The sequence below is a fragment of the Lycium barbarum genome, chromosome 6, assembly GCF_019175385.1.
Source record: "Lycium barbarum isolate Lr01 chromosome 6, ASM1917538v2, whole genome shotgun sequence".
In the NCBI taxonomy this organism is placed as follows: domain Eukaryota; kingdom Viridiplantae; phylum Streptophyta; class Magnoliopsida; order Solanales; family Solanaceae; genus Lycium; species Lycium barbarum.
Window position 1 is genome coordinate 5,133,125 of NC_083342.1, and position 19,821 is coordinate 5,152,945.

The 19,821-nt window shown below is 36.4% G+C and overlaps 1 protein-coding gene across 2 annotated transcripts; it reads left to right on the plus strand.

Annotated features, from left to right (window-relative positions):
* LOC132600579 (uncharacterized) lies at nucleotides 1–8,764 on the plus strand. Of its 2 annotated transcripts, none has more exons than XM_060313841.1 (5): nucleotides 1–140; nucleotides 4,011–4,267; nucleotides 5,171–5,382; nucleotides 7,491–7,758; nucleotides 8,335–8,764. In XM_060313841.1, exons 2-5 carry the CDS (start codon nucleotides 4,013–4,015, stop codon nucleotides 8,623–8,625), a joined length of 1,026 nt encoding a protein of 341 aa, XP_060169824.1. In that variant the 5' UTR covers nucleotides 1–140; nucleotides 4,011–4,012; the 3' UTR covers nucleotides 8,626–8,764. The 2 variants fall into 2 exon arrangements, with proteins under 2 accessions (XP_060169824.1, XP_060169823.1); XM_060313840.1 differs by having other exon boundaries at nucleotides 52–210.
* The last annotated feature ends 11,057 nt before the right edge of the window (nucleotides 8,765–19,821 follow it).

Consider the following 19,821-nt stretch of genomic DNA (forward strand, 5'->3'; position numbering starts at 1 on the left):
CGTCATCATGTTTCATTGAACTGTTCTTTGGAAGTGACTGACAACATAAATATCTTCCACAAAACACCAAATTCTCACTGCTCATTCTCTCATTTTTATACATTTTTTTTCTAATGGCTGTGAATCAAAGTGGCAAAAAAGTAAGTGCTGCTTCTGCTAGAGCTCACACTAAAAAAACCAAGAAAAATACCCCATTTTTCCTTTCTTCAAGTAGGTTCCTTTTCTTTTCTTTAAAAAATTGATCTTTTTATTTATTTTGACTTATTTTTTCTGTTTTTCTTTTTTATGTTTTATTGAATCTTTGAGATTTGGGATTGGTCTGTTGATATTCTTGAACTTTTTTTGATTGCATATAGTTTTAGATTGATCTGTATTACTGTAGTTGTTGCTAGTCTGATATGCTGTTTTCATTTGTCCATTTTGGAGTATTTAGTGAAATGGGCATATGATGAACAATTTGCTTAGATGTGGGATTAATGATAAATGTGTTATCTTGAATGTTGATGTCCTTTAAACTGTGGTTATTGGCTTCTTGATTTTTGGGTTAATTGTATCCTATGTACAAGAAATTCAGCAATAACAGTTTTGAAACCATTAGGTCTTTATTGTATTAGATACTCCCTCCGTCCCAAAAAGATTGGTTCTTTTACCGTAATTTTTTCATACTGTCTTTTAAATATTTTAAATTATTAATTATGATGACTTATAGTACTTTTTACTTAGTTTTCAAATATGTAAATTTTATTTCGAAAAAATAAAAGATTCTATGTTAAATCACGGTCAAAATTAAAAAGTTTTGACTCTCGAAAAGCGAAGAGTGTCAATCTTTTTGGAACAGAGGGAGAGTGTGTGTGTGTATGTATATATATATATATATATATGTATGTATATATATATATATGTGGGTATATGTATAAATGTATTTTTTCACTTTTATTTTATTTATTATGATTATAATATGATATGAGCTTAAATAGAAGGAGTGGGGATTCATATAGCCGACCCCAGCTTGTTTGGGACTGAGGTGTAGTAGTAGTTGTTGTTGTTGTGTGATAATGGTGGTTAGACTATGTTAGAGATTGATCCATCCATTCTATTTGCATTGACTCCTTTAGTTGTAAATTTGAAGATTCAGTTCTAGACAGTCAGAGTTAAGCATGATTTCCATAGAACATATCTCAAGCACTAGATGCTTATGGGGAAGTGACTCGAGGACCATTTGGAACTAAGAAGTTAAAAAGTAAAAATATGGTGAGGAGAACTTCTAGGTTGAGGCGAAGCCAGAATTTGAAGCTTATGGGTTCAAGATTCTAATCCAGTTAAGTAACTTGGTTCTAGATTAATAATTTGTACATATTCAATGGATTTCTTAAGACAAATACAGGGGTTAGGCCTAAGCTAATGGGTTCCGCCAAACCCATAATCCGTATTCTAGCTCCGCCCCTGCCTCTACCGCGACTAAAGATCCTAACTTGACTTTGTTCGGGGATCTTACCTGCAAGAGCAGATTAACATGAAGTGCCTTTTCTATTGTACGTTCAACCTAAGTTGCTCGGACTCTCCACGTACCTGTAAAAACTCAGCAGGACACGTCAACTATTCTTAGGCGCAGTACAAGGGATAGACAGTTACCAAAACACCTTGACCAGTACGTGGTCCCCAAGTCTAATGGGAACGTGCCCTCTAAAAGCAATTAGAGAAAGGATAAGAATATACTTGCATAAGAAGGCATATATAGGAGAGTACTAGCCTAAAAGAGGTGTGGATGATCTTGCTTTTATTGTTTCTTATTGTTTAGCATCTGGAACCTCCCTTTTCTTGTTTTTATTTTTTTTATTGTTTATTATCAGTGTTCTTTTCCAGAAAACAGAGGAGCAGATCCCTCTTTGTGAATCTGCAATTTAGTTCATTTGAATACCATCTTTCTTCATTACAGTACCCGTGTCGGATCCTCCAAAAATGCTACTTTTTGGAGGATCCGACACGCACCTGTCAACATTTTTGAAGAGTCCGAGCAACATAGCCTTCAACTAATGATGACTTCCTATGAAGAAGCCCAACAATAAACCTTTCTTTTCACATTGTGAGATAACTCTAGGAGTTACTATCTCAAACTGTAGCAACCACTAGAGATGAGACAGAAATTCAGCAGCCTGCCTCCGCAACTCTCTAGGATGATCCCTTTAGTGTGTGTTACACCAGGTCTCTGTAAAATATAGGCGGAGTAAGCTGATAAACCAAAAAAGCTTGGCTTTACTAGCAATTTGAAATGCATCCACATACTGAACAATTGTTAGAAAATAAATTTCTCATATGTTCGGAATTCTGTTTCTGGTTGCAGAATGTATAACATGGACATCCCTCGGTTGTAGATAGTCTTTGGAATCCCTAGGTAGTAGTTCAGAAAGGGCTCTAGAATGCATAAATATCTTCTGTTGACTTGATATATGTTGCCTAATGGGCAATGAGATTTATAAGCAATAACAAGTAAAATAGCGTACAACTGTGCTAGGACATTAACATCTCCATTTTTGGGTCATTTGAGGAACAACATGAATATCCTTTATCTGTTGTCTATTCTTACTTTGATAAGCCACCAAAGTTTTTTTTTTTCAATCAAATAGAAGCAAATTTTATTCAACCAAGTAGTCAATAAGTACAGCTAGCTCTTTTTGACTCTTGAGCTAGTTCTCAGAAATTAAAGAAACCACTACACTAACCTACTGCTACTCTCCTGTATTACGAGAGTGACAGCTAACTTGGAAATCTATTTGATCTATCTAAAGTTTAGGTACAGGTAAACAAGAAATCTCAATTCCTTGCTAATTTCTGTGATTCATCTTTGTTCTTATAAGCTTACCATTATCTCAATGAAGGATGCTTTTCCACAACTCAGGTACGGCGAATATCTACATGCTAATCACTGTGGATTTCTGTAATATAAATTCCTCTGAAATATGATCTTATTGCCTTTGGATCATCAGCAACTCTTAAGAAGAAGGAAAGCAATTTTGTGGCTTACTGAAATTTGAACCTCAGTTTCATTATCACACCGAAACCTAGGATAGTCTGTGATGTGTCATTTCTGTTGTACTTGTAGAACACAGAGTCGGCAAGTGCGTTGCAGATTTCATTAGGTGATGTAGTAGTATAGTTTTTTCTTTTTTGATAATCGAGAAATCTCTGCCGGCCTAGTGTCGCACGTGTTTGAAATTGATGGGTAATGGGCTCACAACTCTATCCTTCTCCAATCTCCGCTAACATATCAGGCTTTTGTGTACAACAAGTTTTGAACTTGTGACGTGCGCCTAACCCACACATCATGTGCTGTCGCCATTAGATCAAAGCCCTGGGGGCGATAAATTAGTACTAGTTATTGTGGCAGGATCTCGTAACATGCAGAGCGTTTGAAGTATATCTACGCGACAATAACAGTGAACACAATGATCTGTCACCAAAATTGCAATTTAGCTTTTTGGGTCCTTTTTTTATAAGCTCCACTTGTGCCTTAGCTACTGACTATACACTTTTCTCATATCTGCTCTTGCTGTGCAACATTTAATGAAAAATGCCTTCCAAAAGTCTGATTTGAAATTTGAGTTCTACTGTCAAATAATGTTTGATTTGTGTTCATAAAAGACGAGTCGTCTGTCTAGAGGAATATGCACTGGGTCAGACAGGATTGTCTTGGATATCCTGTAATTTATCAGTGAGCCAAGCTGAGGTTCTTGATAGAATGTCTTTGACGGCCAAGTCAATAGATGAGTGAGGCAATAAATTAAAGTTTATGACTTCATAATTCTGTGATGTGGAGCATCTATGTTGTATTAGGATATCTAATTGGCTGCGGTTATGCTAAGAATGACAGCTGTGGGGAAGCAATTCCCATTACCTGTCATGTGTTGTCACTATTCCAACGTATTCGAATCTCCTCATTACTACTATATTTTGTCTACATAAGTTTTGCACCCTAATTCCTCTATTTTCTTATTTATCCCTTCTCTTTTTAGTTATGATTGCACAAATAGCAGTAGCAACAACAGTTGGGGTGCTGGGATGGGCTTATTTGGCATTACTTAAGCCTCCCCCTCCAAAAGTTTGCGGCTCTCCGGGTGGTCCTCCAGTGACTTCGCCAAGGGTCCAACTCAGTGATGGGAGACATTTAGCCTACAAAGAGGGAGGCGTTGCCAAGGAGAAGGCAAAGTACAAGCTCATTATTGTTCATGGCTTTGATAGTTCCAAAGACTTGACATTACCTATTTCCCAAGTATGAAAATTTATAAAACTCCATATTTAGCATCTTCATTCTAGTAGCTACTCCTAGTGGGATTATACTGGGCTTGTTGTTGTTGTTGTTGTATTCTAGTAGCTACTCCCTCTGTTCCATATTAAGTGGTGTTTTTTACCTTTTCATTTTGGTCCAAAATAAGTGATGTTTCACATAATATAGAAGGTATTGATTGTTCTTTTCCAAATTTATTCTTATTTAGATAAGTGGTTTTTACATAACCAAGAAACCATAATTAATAGATACGACTCTCTTCGTTTCAATTTGCTTGTCTAAGTTTCACTGGGCATGGAGTTTAAGAAAGTAAAGAAGACTTTTGAATCTTGTGGTCTTAATCTAAAGATACGTATAATGTACCAAGTATCCTTTAATCTTGTGGCCTCAAATATGCCATGTGGGATGTTGGAATTAAAGATTTGCCAAATTAGGAAAGAGACATTCTTCTTGAGACATTAAAAAGGAAAGTAAGACAAACAAATTGAAATGGAAGGAGTATTTAATTATGGGTAATCTAGTGTGAACACCTCTTACTTTCTTAGGGGTGAGTGAATTTCTTAAGAGGTGTGCCCAAGCTAAAAGCACCACTTCATACGGACCGGAGGAAGTATTATATATGTTATGACTGCTTGCACCTATAATACGGTAGAAAATCTGAAATATCTTGCTGAGTCTGATGTTAAAGACACTTGATAGTTGACAGTAATGTGTGAATCTGGTACAAGCAACTAAAACTTCGCTCTTTTCTTGTACTTTCGTATTTCAACTACAATAGACTTGATTCATATAATTTTCTTCTATCATTAGAATTGAAGATCGTCTATAATAAACCTTTGATACTTGAATGTTGTATTTCATTTCGCTGATTGTGTGTTAAGTTTGCAGGACCTAATACAAGAGCTCCAGATATATATCCTACAATATGATCGTGCTGGTTATGGAGAGAGTGATCCACATCCAAAACGCTCAGTAAAGAGTGAATCATTCGACATTGAGGAGCTAGCTGATAAGTTGCAACTTGGGCCCAAGTTTTATCTGCTTGGCGTGTCCATGGGAGCCTATCCTCTATGGAGTTGCCTAAAGTATATACCTAATAGGTATCATTTTCATCTATTACATTCTTTTGATACTCGGAAATGAACTTCACCCTGTTTCATGTTCCCTCCGGTCCAAAATAATTGATGTGTTAGGCTTTGGCATATGGATTAAGGAATTCACTTATTTCTAAAAATTAAGGGGGTTTTAACTAAAATACCCTTAATTACGATTTTCTTTTCTTTTAGGTTGACATAATTATCATGGGGACTTTGAATGTGTCAAGGGCAAATTTGGGAAAAAGAATTCAATACCTTCTTGCTTTGTGAAACATCAACTATTTTGGGCCAACTTTTAGAGGCTAAAACATCAATTATTTTGAACCGGAGGGAGTACAACAACAACAACAACAAGCCCAGTATAATCCCACCATGTGGGGTCTGGGGAGGGTAGAGTGTACGCAGACCTAACCCCCACCTTGAAAGGTAGGGCGGCTGTTTCCGAAAGACCCTCGGCTCAAGAGAGGAAAACAAGACAAAAGGTCAGATAGGACCAAGCATATCGAAAATAATATGAAAACAAGGAATAACAAAAGCGATAAAGTCATGGTAGAACAGTCCGGAAAGAAAGGAGCATTAACAACTATAGATAAATAAGATAACCAAAGTACAACGGCCCAACAAATATAAGCAGCAATCAAATGCAGAAATCAAATGGCAATAAACAAATGAGCAAAACTACAACTACTATGGTGAAAGGATAAGCCACCTAGCCTTCTATCCTAATCTGAGTCCTTCACAACCTTCACAACCTCCTATCTAAGGTTATTGGCTAATGCATAGAGGCAATAAATCAATTAAAAATCCCCTTTTACTTTAAATGATTTATAGCCACACAAATGTCTAAGGTTTGTTTTAAGTCACAAATTTTAAAAGCCTTTCTTAAACTTTGTGCCTAGTCAAACGGTGCACATAAATGGGGATGGAGGGAGTAATATTTTCATGTAAGAAATTCTAGGTTCCAATACAATAACTTAAATAAACCATTTACAAGCATGTAGCAATCGTCTATCTATTACCCAATTCCCAAAACACATCAACCTTCAAACTACCAACTTCAATTCTTGGACGGCTATTTCATGCTACATCTTAATTTTAGCCTCAACACTCTTGATACATCCAACATAAATCCTAACTCCCTTCATCCCAATTTATGTGGCACCGTTTGACTAGGCTCAAAGTTTAAGAAAGAAACGAAGACATATGAAATTTGTGATCTAAAACAAACCTTAGACATTTCGGTGGCTATAAATCATTTCATTAAGGGTTAAACGGGAATTTTAAAGTTAAGTTGTTTCTAATTATAGAAAGGTGACGGAGGGTATACATAGGAATACGCCACATTCCAGTTTAGGTACACCACATTTAAGTACATATATGCAAAATTCTCACAACTCAACTAACCAATCAACTGCATTTCAACACTAAATTCATTGCAAACTAATGCAGTGATAGTATAACTCCCATCAATCAACTACGTCCCCATCCAAAATTAATCAGGGTCATCTATATGAATCCTCTACATACTCATTCCACTCTATTCAGGTCCATTCCATTCCAATACCAAATAATTCTCCCAACGGTCTAAATCGAACCCATTTCAACACTACATACAAAGTACTTACTTGGGAAACTACACAATGATAGTATAACTTCAATCAATCAACTAAACATCCATCCAAAACTAATCAGGTTCACCTATATGAATCCTCTAGATATTCATTCCACTCTATTCAAGTCCATTTCATTCCAATACCAAATTATTCGTCCGACACCTCTATCTATATCCATTTCATTCCCAAACCAAATAATTTAACCAACAACAATAACTATAAAACCAAATTCTTTAAAACAACTTACTTGAGAGCAAGCTTTCTATAAGCACTTTTAATCTCCTGATCAGATGAATCCTTTGTTACACACAATACCTCATACGGGTCTCGCCTTACAGCTGGCAACGACGAACCCTCCATTTTCGAACCAGCCATAACAACCTTCTTTTTTCCTCTTTAAAACAATTTTGAACCGGAGGGAGTATTGGTTGAAATTTGATACCTTGAAAAGTTCCATTTTCGTTTTTTTTCTTTTCAACGAATTGAATGTCCATGCAGGCTGGCCGGAGTTTCCCTTGTTGTTCCGTTTGTAAATTATTGGTGGTCCTGTTATCCTCCGAAACTAGCGAAAGAAGGTCTAGGGAAGATGCTTGCACAAGATCAACGAACATTTCGAATTGTGCATTATGCTCCATGGTTGGTTCATTGGTGGATGAACCAAAAGTGGTTCCGTGCTTTAAGTATTACGGAAGGGAACATGGCGATATTTAGTCCTCCAGATCTAGAAATGGTGAAACAGTTATCCGCTGCCCCTAGTCTTGGTCAGGTAAATGATTCTCTTTTAGTAAAAGAAGTATACAAAGCAAATTACAAGAACAAAAACTACGCCTCGATAGAAGTTCTCAGACCAATAATATGCAAAATAAAAATAAACGGTACTAGAAGTTCTATATGTTTTCTTGATAGGACAAACACTTCTAGAAAACATAGAACCTAATTAAACGTACTAATACTAAAACATTTTCCCTCTGTAACCTTGCATCTTCTTGATGTTTTACTAATGAATTTTATTACTTTACCAAAAAATACTAAAACATTTTCCCAACTAATTTGTATCGCCTATATTGATCGCCTCCCCCCCAAAAAAAAAAAAAAAAAAAACCCACTACTCACCGCCAAAATAATGTTTGTTAAGATTATATATAAATGCTCTTGGAATTATATTTTCTCTGCTTATTTACCAAATACGAAAAAATAAGTAAGAAAATGACTTATTTTCCACGAAGATATTTTCAGTGGAAAACATTTTCCTTGGTAAAAACACATCTAATGCTGCACTAGTATAGCTGGTATTTGACTACCGTTATGGTTGTCATAATTCTGGAACTATGTTTTTGTCCAGGAAAAGATACGACAGCAGGGCGAGTTTGAATGTTTGTATCGGGACATGATAATTGCTTTCGCAAACTGGGACTTTGCTCCAACGGAAATCAAAAATCCTTTTCCAGATAACGAGGGTTCGGTCCATCTTTGGCAAGGGCATGATGACAGAATTATTCCGCGCGAACTCAATCGTTATCTAGCAGAGAAGATTCCTTGGATTCAATATCATGAGGTTCCTAATGCTGGTCATTTGTTAATCTACAATGCTAGTTGTTGTGAAACCATCTTAAGGAAACTTTTCACTGGTTGAATGACAAAATGTATGATGTAAAGTTAGTATCATGTATTTGTAGTTATGATGCTACATAAGTTAGTGATTGTAAACTTAAGCGATAGTTATGAACTTCATTAGCTTTGTGTAATAAAGCCGAGGTCAAAGTTTTCCACTATCTACTGTTTAAGCTAAGGCTCTCTTTTCCATTCAGAATGCATTTCAAAACAGTTACATTGTTATAGGTAACATCAGCAAGGAATACTCTCTTTTCTTGCTTTCGTGCTGTGAAGTTCCACATTAGGGGATAAAACACTTGCTAACAGCGATGGCTACATACATACCTAGGGCTCGAAGCCGATATCTCTGCTTAAAGATGAAATAGTACTTAGTACTCCACCACAAACTCTATCTTATTGGTAAGGAATACTCCCTGTACATGTTAATATGATGCTACATATAGGATCAAAATTCAAGTAAAATATTTTCTTTTATGGATTGAAGTGCTATTATATGCTAATAACAATGTTTTGTTTAATTTTCGTAACGTGACACGTTTTTCCTGAAAAGAAATTCAGTCTTGCCATCTAAAGATTGTTATGTGACAATGTTGACTATAAGCTGCTTAAAAGCATTTTAAATTGATTGTGTTTTATTTTCTTTACAATTGTTGTTGTTTTTGATTGGAACTTTTGTGCTTTTTGTTTGTTGTTTGGACGTGCCTGGTGTAGGCATTATATGTATTGTGCTGGCCGACCTGCATTATTGAAAAAATCACAAGATTTTCGTCAGTCAGCCAACAAGTTTTCCGACTACGTTCCGACTACGTCCAGATATTCCGACGGATTGTTGCAACAATTGGTCGTCCATACTCGCTTCGTCCCAATTTATGTGAAGGTGTTACTATTTGGGGAGTCAAAACGATTTTTCCTTTGACTATAATTTTCTCAATCTTCTTAAAAATATGTCGAATCATTAGCTACATTGGGTTGTAGTACTTTTTGTATAGTTTTCAAATATGCAAATTTTATTTCAAAATATTTGGAGAACCTATACCTGAATTCATGGTCAAAATTAAATGCTTTGTCCCTCATACTACGAACACCTTCACATACTTGGGAAAGAGAGAGTAGTATTTACCTAGAAGTTCCATTTTTTTCGGCGTTTAGACATCTGCTGCTGGCATCCTAGTTTTTTCCCTGGAAGTTGGAATTACCTACCCTGTTGGAAAACCCCCTCGAAAATTCAATGGTGCTTTTCTAGAAAGATTTTACAACGGGTGTCTTTTTAATGACCTCTTTCTCGCTCATGATTTTGTTGGTATTTTTTATTTTTCTAGGGATTTGGCTGTCCAAAAATTGCGCATTTCAACAATTTGCATTTGCATTATCGCATGCATACATTGCTTTTGTAGAAGACTAATCCTAAGCTTTTAGTGGTGGGTCTTGAAATTGTTGTGGTAATAGATGACTCTGCTATTTGGACACCTGAGACCACAAGAAATTTTACTTGTAAATCTTCTTGTCATACTATATGACGTGAAGCGTAAATTTATATGCAAAAATTTATTAAAATTGTAATAAATAGAAGACATGAACCCATAACTTTTATAATTCAACGGGTTTAAACTTAAAATCTTAAAAGATTGAACTCATAGAGTTTTAAATTCTGAATCCCCTCTAAATTGAGGAGACATAAGAGTTCTTTTTTCATAGCCAAAATGATTTGGCAGAAGAAATTTCCCGTTAAGATCTTTCTTTTTGTAGCACCTTGTATCATTCTTTCCAATATCTACCGAAAGAAGCAAAGGACTATTTCAAATGGATAGATGACAACTCCCTAGAACAACATATGTCAAAGCTCACTTTTTTGAAAGTTAAGCTAGAACATGTACAGCGGATTCTCCAAAATTTTTGCTGCATCCCTCGATATTTTTAAACAGGCCTTTGATGGCTTTGAAGAGCAGCATGGGGAGGGGCTGGGAGAATTTATTAGCCCAGAGTTGCTTTGTTTATTAGATCTTCGGAGTCGCAAATGCATTGATTTGCGGGAGGGAGTAATGGTAGTGGGAATTCATTACTAATCTTGAGAAAACATTTTTGTAAGGTACTCCCTCCGGATCAAAAAAAGAGTTCACTTAGTCATTTACACATCCTCTAAAAAAACACTAACTCCTAAATAAGAATAGGTTATTTGACTAAACTACCCCTAATTAAATAGATATTGGGATTTGATCATATAATACTTAATAGGGGCAAATATGAAAAAATAAAGTTAATTCTTTCTTGATTTGCTAAGTGAACTCTTTTTTTGATTCAAGAAAAAAAGCCTACGTGAACTTTTTTTTTTTTGATCCGGAGGGAGTATAAAATAAGATTTGTAGTATATTTCTAAAATACCATTTTATTAAAGCGTCCATTAATCATTGATGTGCAAAAAATACAATTTTGAGTTTGACAATAAGTGTGAAAAAGAGTATGTTTCATCGCATATTCTCAAGATCACTAATGAATATGTCGAGAATAACATATCTCCTCTATATATTTTTGGAACATATTGTATATCACGATGTTGTTTAATATTTTTCTTCTGAACATCATTAATTCTCTTTCATAATATATTTTAAGTCTCCTTATCTCTTCCTCTGTAACTATTAATGTCAACCACTAGTTGATGTAATAATGTCCCATATAATAGTAGTTTCGACCTTCCTCTTGTTTTCATTTATGATTGTATGTCTTGTCTCATTTTTAATTTGTGAATGCTACTCATGCTGCAAATACAACGTACATATTATTTTAATGACAAACAATCCTCTATATAAGCCTCAACCTGGTTCATTCTTTTTGCACAAAGTACATCTGCAGTACATAAATTTAACGAGTTTTAAGTTTAATACACCGTAAGGGAAATTAAGATCTATGTTAGCTATGGATATTGAGTCGTGTTACTATTTGGCGTTTTCTCTTATGGGATTGTTCTTTCTGGCTTTATCTTCATTCCTTCAAGGAAAAATCAGCTTTACCCAAAATCCTAACCCCTAATTGGTTGCTTGTTGGAGCTCATTAGAAATCGCGACCGGATTATCCAGTGGACTAGTGAATCCACATATACACTTAAAGCTCCGCTAGGGCGAAATATCATAATCACTAAAGACCCTTCCAATGTCAAGCATATTCTCAAGACTCCGCTTCAATAACTACCGCAAAGAGAGCAGACTCACAGAATGTAGAAACTATACAATCTTGACTTGTTCCATTCATTCACCAAGAGAGAATATATATAGGATACAATCTTGAACCCTAGTGAAACAAGAAAACTAAGATCCTAGTGAAACAAGGAAACTAACTAATATATGGTAATTAGTGAAACAAGGAAACTAACTAATATATGGTAATTATCTCCCTACAAATATGCTACCAAATAATATCAAATAATATAAAGATATTATACCGCAATACCCCCCTCAAGTTGGAGCATGGGAATCAAAAATGCCCAACTTGGAAAGCAAGAAGTCAAACTGAGTTTTGCCGAGATCTTTGGTAAAAATGTCTGCCAATTGTGAAGATGTTGAAACGTGTGATGGAGAAATCAAACCTTCATTAATTGCATCACGAACAAAGTGACAATCTACCTCAATGTGCTTTGTTCGTTCATGGAAAACCGGATTTTTTGCGATGTGCAAAGCGGACTGACTATCACAAAACAATTTGATCGCCTTGGGATGTTGTATACCTAAACTCAACAACAGACCTCTCAGCCACTTCAACTCACAAGTGATCGCAGCCATGGACCTATATTCAGCCTCTGCAGAAGATCTAGAAACTGTGTGCTGCTTCTTTGTCTTCCAAGAAATGGGAGATTGACCTAGAAATACTAGCCAACCTGTCAACGAACGACGAGTAAGCGGACAAGCCGCCCAATCAGAATCACACCATCCCTGAAAAGTCAACTCACTGTCGGCACGTAATAAAATACCCTGTCCTGGTGTGCCTTTCAAATAACGGACCACTCGTAAGGCCGCTTCCCAATGTTCAATCCGGGGTTCTTGCATGAATTGAGACAAAATATGAACAGAATATGCCAAGTCCGGTCGAGTGACCCCCAAATAAATCAAACGCCCGACTAATCTACGGTAGACCTCCGGATCCAACAACAAATCTCCATTTGCAAGGCCAAGTTTATGATTTTGCTCAATAGGGAACCCACTTGGCTTTGCACCTAACAATCCTGCTTCAGAGATAATATCAAGAGTATACTTGCGTTGACACAAAAACAATCCTGATGAACTACGAGCTACTTCAATACCCAAAAAATATTTGAGAGACCCAAGGTCTTTCATTTTGAAACAATCACTCAAATAGGCTTTGAAAGTTGCAAGTGCAGCGGAATCATTCCCAGAAATAATAAGATCATCAACATAAACCAAGATATTAATCTGAATATTCCCTCTATTAAATGTAAAAAAAGAATAATCAGAATAAGATTGAAGGAAACCGTACCCTTTCAAAGCAGTCACCAATTTTGCAAACCAACATCTAGGGGCCTGTTTCAACCCATACAACGATTTGCGCAAACGACACACCAACGTCGGATTTGGACTTTCAAATCCGGGAGGGAACTTCATATATCTCCTCATCAAGGTCACCATGTAAAAAGGCATTATGAACATCCATTTGGTGAAGTTCCCAATTTTTGGATGCTGCAATGGCTAGGAAGGCTCGAACAGTAGCCATCTTAGCGACCGGAGCAAAAGTTTCATTGTAGTCAATCCCCGCTTGTTGATGATTTCCCAACACAACCAAGCGCGATTTGAGCCGTTCCACATCTCCATTTGACAAAAACTTGGTCTTGTACACCCACTAATTACCAAGTGCTTTCTTACCCGGAGGAAGATGTTCCAAAGTCCATGTACCATTGTCTTCCAATGCACGTATCTCTTCTTTCATTGAATGTCTCCAACCTTCGTGTTTCATGGCTTCTTTGAAGGTCTTAGGATCCTTACCCGAAATAATAGCTGCAAGAAACTTACGATAATTTACAGAAAAATTGTCACAATTAATATAGTGTGCCAAAGGATAGGGAGTACCTGAGGATTAATTGTTAACAGGAGTTGTAGGGGACGGACTATTAGAAAAAACCGAGTGTGTCACATAATCACGAAGCACAACAGAGGGAAATTTCTCCCGAAAACCTCGCCCCAAGCCACCTTCCATATTCGTGACTGGGGTATGGTGTTGCTGCCCCCTGTTGACACCCAATTTTGTCCCGCCTCTCTGCCAAAATACCTATTTTTAAGCTTCTAATATTTTTTGAAAAAAATAAAAATATATATATTATGTTTACTATAATTATTAGCCTCTTATCAATACCGACACTATATTATTCTATTATAATAATAATAATAATTATTATTATTATTGTTATTATTATTTATTAATATTATTATAATTCACAATTCTTATCGTTTCGGCATTTTTACCAGCTTACGCATTTATCTTTGCATAATTAAATAATAGTATTTATTTAGTGCGGATTTTCAAAGAAAAATAATATATATTATTACACGGCTATTATAACACCATATGATCTTATTACCCGAGTCTAATAATCACACATTTTTTGGTATTAAGTAATATTTTGTCACCCTCGGTATATTCATTAATTAAAATGGGTCTTTTATTCAAATTTAAAGCCAAACTATTTCTTGCACTCGGTCCGCATTTTGACTTACCGGACTCCAAATTAAAGCCCGATTGACTCCTGATAATTTTGGACTAGTCCATATCCCTTATCTCAATTTTTGGAATAATTCGTGTTTGAATTTATTAGTCTATTCTTTTAATACCCAGTCTAAAAAATTGACCCAGTCCATTTACGGACTGGTCCGACCCATTTTCAAGAAAATAAGGGAACCCTAAAGGGGTTCCCCTTTATTTCTCCTCTTCGCCTTCGCCGCACCCCACCTTTCCTCCGCCTCCCTCTCTCATCGCCACCCACCTCCATCGCCACTCTCTTCCTCTTCCCCCCAAAAACCCTAGCGCCGCCCCTCCCTTTCCCTCCTCCATCACCAGCAACCATCCATCCTCCATCACTACACCCATACCCCCACTTCACCACGTGATCCCCACTTCACCACCGACATCCCGCACACCACCCCATCCCCTGTCTCCCCCTGTTCTCCTTCACTTTCCTCTCCCTTTCCTCACTTCCCTCCACGTTACCCTGACACCCCTCTTTCATCGTCAACCTCCACCACACCCACGTTTCTCCTCTGACACCACCCCACACCACGTTACCACCCACCTCATCTCTGACATCTCCCATACCACTGCCAACTCCCACATTTCCACTACCCTTTGTTCCCCACGCGTCTTTCTTTTCATTCAACATAACGCAAAAAACAGAGCCTATAAGAGAGGGGGTTTTGAATTTAAAAGGGGAGGAATTTTTTGGAGGTTCAGGAAATTACCTTCAAGAAACAGAGAAAAATTCGAACTAAGTAGGAGTCGCAACAAATCCCTTAAAAGTTATATCCTTTAACCGCCCATAACCCCCATAAAATTCGAGTTCGATTAATAGTTTTTTATCTGGTTTTGTTATCAAGTCAAAATATCGAATCAATTTTGTTGTCGTTTATCTTGGTATTATTGCGAATCCGAGCATCGCAAGTTCGAATTCGATAGTGTTCGAAGTAGATCAAAGATTCGAGGTCTCACTTCGCTGCACCCGAAGAAGGTAATACACCTTCCATTAGTTAAATTTTAGCAAAATGTTTTGAGTGTTTAGACTACTTATGTGATTCGTTTGGCCAGTCACGATTTAGTTCATGTTGTGTTTGTGGCATTATGCACGATTAAGCTTAAGTTAATCCTGTTTCTAACACTGTAGTCGATCAGCTCTATGCTCTGCCTCAGTTCGGGTTAATCATGTGCTAGCTGGGTCTGTATTGATTATTTAGTCTTCATTTTATTGGTCCCATGCATTAATTTCTAGTTTGTCAATTAGGTGCATGTGTTTACTTTTAGTGGTTCTGCAGTGTTTCAGTTTATTGTCTTATCTTGAATCAGTCATACGTATTCAGTTTTAAAGCAGTTTAAGTATAGCTTGTGTGTTCAAAAAATGCTTGTTCGCAGATCAGTTCAGTAGCTGTTGGGATGTGTCATACAGGTCCAACTTTGGTTGTTTATGCATCAGTTAACCTGGGGTTTTGTTTGACTATATCTCTATATGATATCACATGTTGTAGTTTATGATTATTCCTTATATAAATTTAGCAGAAATCCTGTTGGATACAAGCATAGATACTTATTTAGATATCTTAGTAGTTCAGGATAACATTGAATGTTGTTTCAGTCCGATTTCCCTATGTGATTCATGAATGCATTAGTGCTAGTTTAGGCCATCCACAAGGAATCTGTACAACTGTTTAATCTATCCTTATATATCTGGTGTCCTCATTAAGTGATGATTTGAATTAGAACTGGCCTCGTATGTCGTTGTTGTCCAAATGCAGTCATGTCACCTGTTTTCTGGATGGTTAACTTGTGTGTGATGTCTAAGAATGTCTACTCACCCTTTTTTTTTTATTGATGTATGAGATGCTATCATATGTTTGAGATGTTTTACATGAACACTTTGGTTCTGAATTTCTGTTCATCTTAAAGGTTGTGTTGGCTTAATTCTAAACACATTAAATAAGACCATATTTAATGACATCACTGGTATCCTTCTGTGTTTACCAATGCCTGTGATTTGAGTACTTGTCCTTGTCTAAATTAAACAGTGGTCTTATATGCTTATATCCTATCAGTGCTAGTTTGTAGTTTGCCTTCTGCAAAATCAGTGTCCCTCATGCCTGTTCCTGCTCTATATTATGCCAAATGCTTCCAACATATAAATGTCTTTGTTAAAAAGTCAGTAGCCTTCTCTACGTTGTGGTGAAATTGTGACCAGCATGATCCCTTCAGTATGTTGTATTCCCTGCGTGTGTTTAATATATTCCAAGTTTTACCCCTTTTGCATCCTGTTCGTTTGACATGGTAAACCTTCTTCCTTAATTATTTTGTTTGTTTAAATTGACGTTTGTGCTGTTCGTGTTATGTGTTTAATCCTGTGTTAGTAATAAGCTTGATTGGGAATATTATGCTATTTCATCAGAATTATAGAAGTAGGCTTGATTAAGATCAGATTGTGACTTTGCTTAGTTGTAATTATAGTTTGGCTGAAACATTAATGGCTTGTCAAGAAAGTTACTCAGTTCTGTCCAGGTTTTCTTACATATCAATTCGCGTTGGTTTGTTTGGAAACTATTGATGTATTAATCAGGGGCAGTCCATTGTGTTAATTATAAGTCATTGAGTTGCTCATAAATTGTTATAGTTAGTAAAGTCTGAAACCAGATCTGTGGAGCATGTTTGGGTTTGTTGTTGCTTGATATTTTGTCGTGATCCTTATATTGCAACCATGTTCGATTAGTTATGCATATGTATGTATGAAATATACATTCATTAGGCGCGGTATATACATGATCTGTTTTGAGTTATATTTTTGCATGTCTAACCTCATTCGTTGATTATATACTAATCCTTTTCTTTCGTTTTATGCATGAATATCGTATACGAGTCGCTCGTACTCGTCATCCTTTGCATTCGGTGTTGGGCCAAGGCCCAACAAAATCTTCTTCTCGAATCACCCCCGTCAACCATAGTCCGCAGCATCGGGTTCGCCGAATCTAGCTAGGCCGAAGCCCAATAACAGGGAGCAGCAGCAGTCCTTCAAACGTGGGCTGAGCCCATTAAATTTTATTTCAGCCCCCTATTTTGTCTTTTTTATACATTTAATTTGTATTATTTGACTAACCCCTTTACTTTGTTTTATTTTTCTTAATTTATACAAATCTCAATGAATTAGTAGATTTGGTTTTAGTAAGGGTAGTCAATCTAAGTAAAACTAATAATTAGTTCCATAAGTCTCATCTTCTTCTTTTCACATTAAAATTATTTATAGAATCTATAATATTTACTTCTAGAATAATCGATAATATAAATTAATATTTTTTTTAGTTAAAGGAATCTTGTTTTATTGTCTTAATTTCAAAGCATCATTAATATGCAAACATAAATTCAAACACTTTTCAAGTAATTCTTCAAGTTTTGAGTCAATTATGCATATTCTCAATTAAGCATAGTTGATAAAGATAATAAAATGGATAAAGGTAATCTATTAGCTACTTTGTATTCTTATTCGTATTTCTAAACTCAAAGTTAACTAATACCTCTTAGTTCGTTTAAATATTTATTAAAACATTGCATAAATTCGCATCTTCTTCTACTTATATGTAAGTTATCATATTTTGTAAACTTCATTTTATTATGATATTTCCTTTAAGCCTATTAGAAACTATTATAAATTTTATTTCAAAAATAGCATTTTAAGATTTCCTTTTTATACAAAGTATTAGTCTTATCTTAATAGCCTTTTTATTTAAAGCCTTAGCAATATGTATAAGTCTCATTTTAAGCAGTTCATATTTTCCTTTTGAAACATTAGCATCATCACAAGTTCATTTCTTAAGATTTAAATACTATATCTTTAACTTCGATTAATTAACCTAAGTTTGGTCGGATAACCGTAAGTTAACGGATTCTAAAGGATGCCTAACCCCTTCCCTTTAGGATAATATAGAGCCCTTACCTAGAATCACAATTGGTTAAGCAGACTATTAATTGAGGTTTAGTTTTAACTTTGCCTTAGTTAACTTCTAGGTGTCCTAATTCACCGTTAAATTAATTAGGTGGCGACTCCTTAAATTAAACAAATAGGAATCACCAATACGTCATACTCCTAAATCAACCCGGTTAAAATGGGGTGTGACACCCCCCCCCCCCCCCCTGCCTGCAGGCGTTGGGTTCCCAGCGGGCTGTGCAGTGGTTGTTGGCAGCCGCTCAGCCTCGCTGCCAGCTGGCTCTGGGTTCCCAGCGGGCTGGACAAGGGCCGCTGGCTGCAGCTCGGCCTGGCTGCCAGCAGGCGCTGGTTGGGCAGTGGTTTGCGGCTGCTGCTCGGTAGCCTCCGAACTATCTACTTCGCCCCCTAATTCATCCCCGTACACCATAAAATCACGATCAATTTCAGCACCCTCATCAAAAAAATTAGACGAAATATTAACATCTTCCGGACAAGCAAAAGGAAACACATCCTCCACAAACTTTACATCACGAGAGACAAAAAATTCCTTCGTATCAAGATCAAACAACCGCCACCCCTTCTTACCAAATGGATATCCCACAAACAAACACTTTCTGCTCCGACTAGAAAATTTGTCATCCTGAGTTTTTTGATTATGAGCAAAGCACAAACACCCAAAAGTACGAATAGCATCAAAAGAAGGAGGTTTATTGAATAAAATTTCAAAAGGTGTTTTATTTTCCAATTTGGGTGTGGGGGTACGATTTATGAGATGAGATGCAGCAAGAACACATTCACCCCAGAAAAAAATAGGCAAATTGGCCTGAAATCTGAGAGCCCTCGTAACATTCAACACATGTTTATGCTTCCTCTCTACTCTCCCATTCTGTTGCGGAGTACCCACACAAGAGGTTTGAAACAAAATACCAGTGGCGGAAAAATAATCGATCAAACAATTAAATTCTGTACCATTATCACTTTGTACAACTTTAATTGTTTGATTAAATTGTCGATCAACCATAGCAACAAAAGCCATAAACATCGGAAACACTTCTATTTTATCAACCAACAAGTAAATCCAAACAGCTTGGGAAAAATCATCAACAATTGTTAAAAAATAACGAGCTCCACACGACGAAACATGACGATATGGGCCCCACAAATCACAATGTATTTTCTCAAATATTCTAGATGCATTATTATCACTTAAAGGAAATTTGTCTCTAGGATGCTTAGCACGTAAACACACTTCACAATCCTTTGCTAAACTACTCTTATCACTACTGACATGAGGAAGCAACTTAACTACTCTCTCGGAAGGATGCCCCAATCGTCGATGCCACAATTCCAATGTGGACGTTGCCACGACAGTAGACACATGTTGCACCACGTCCGGTTTGCTAAAATAGTATAGTCCGTCCGGTTTGCTAAAATAGTATAGTCCGTCCCTCCTAACTCCCGTTCCAATCAGCTCCTTTAGTGGGTCATGAATAGCACACATATAAGAATTAAAAGAGACAATAGTATGTAAATTATCAGTAAGTTGGG

Coding starts and splice junctions, on each gene's coding strand:
- LOC132600579 (XM_060313840.1), top strand. CDS start 114: ATGGCTGTGAATCAAAGTGGCAAAAAAGTAAGTGCTGCTTCTGCTAGA. Junction 211..4,010: donor CCCATTTTTCCTTTCTTCAA/GTAGGTTCCTTT, acceptor TTCTCTTTTTAG/TTATGATTGCACAAATAGCA. Junction 7,759..8,334: donor CTGCCCCTAGTCTTGGTCAG/GTAAATGATTCT, acceptor GTTTTTGTCCAG/GAAAAGATACGACAGCAGGG.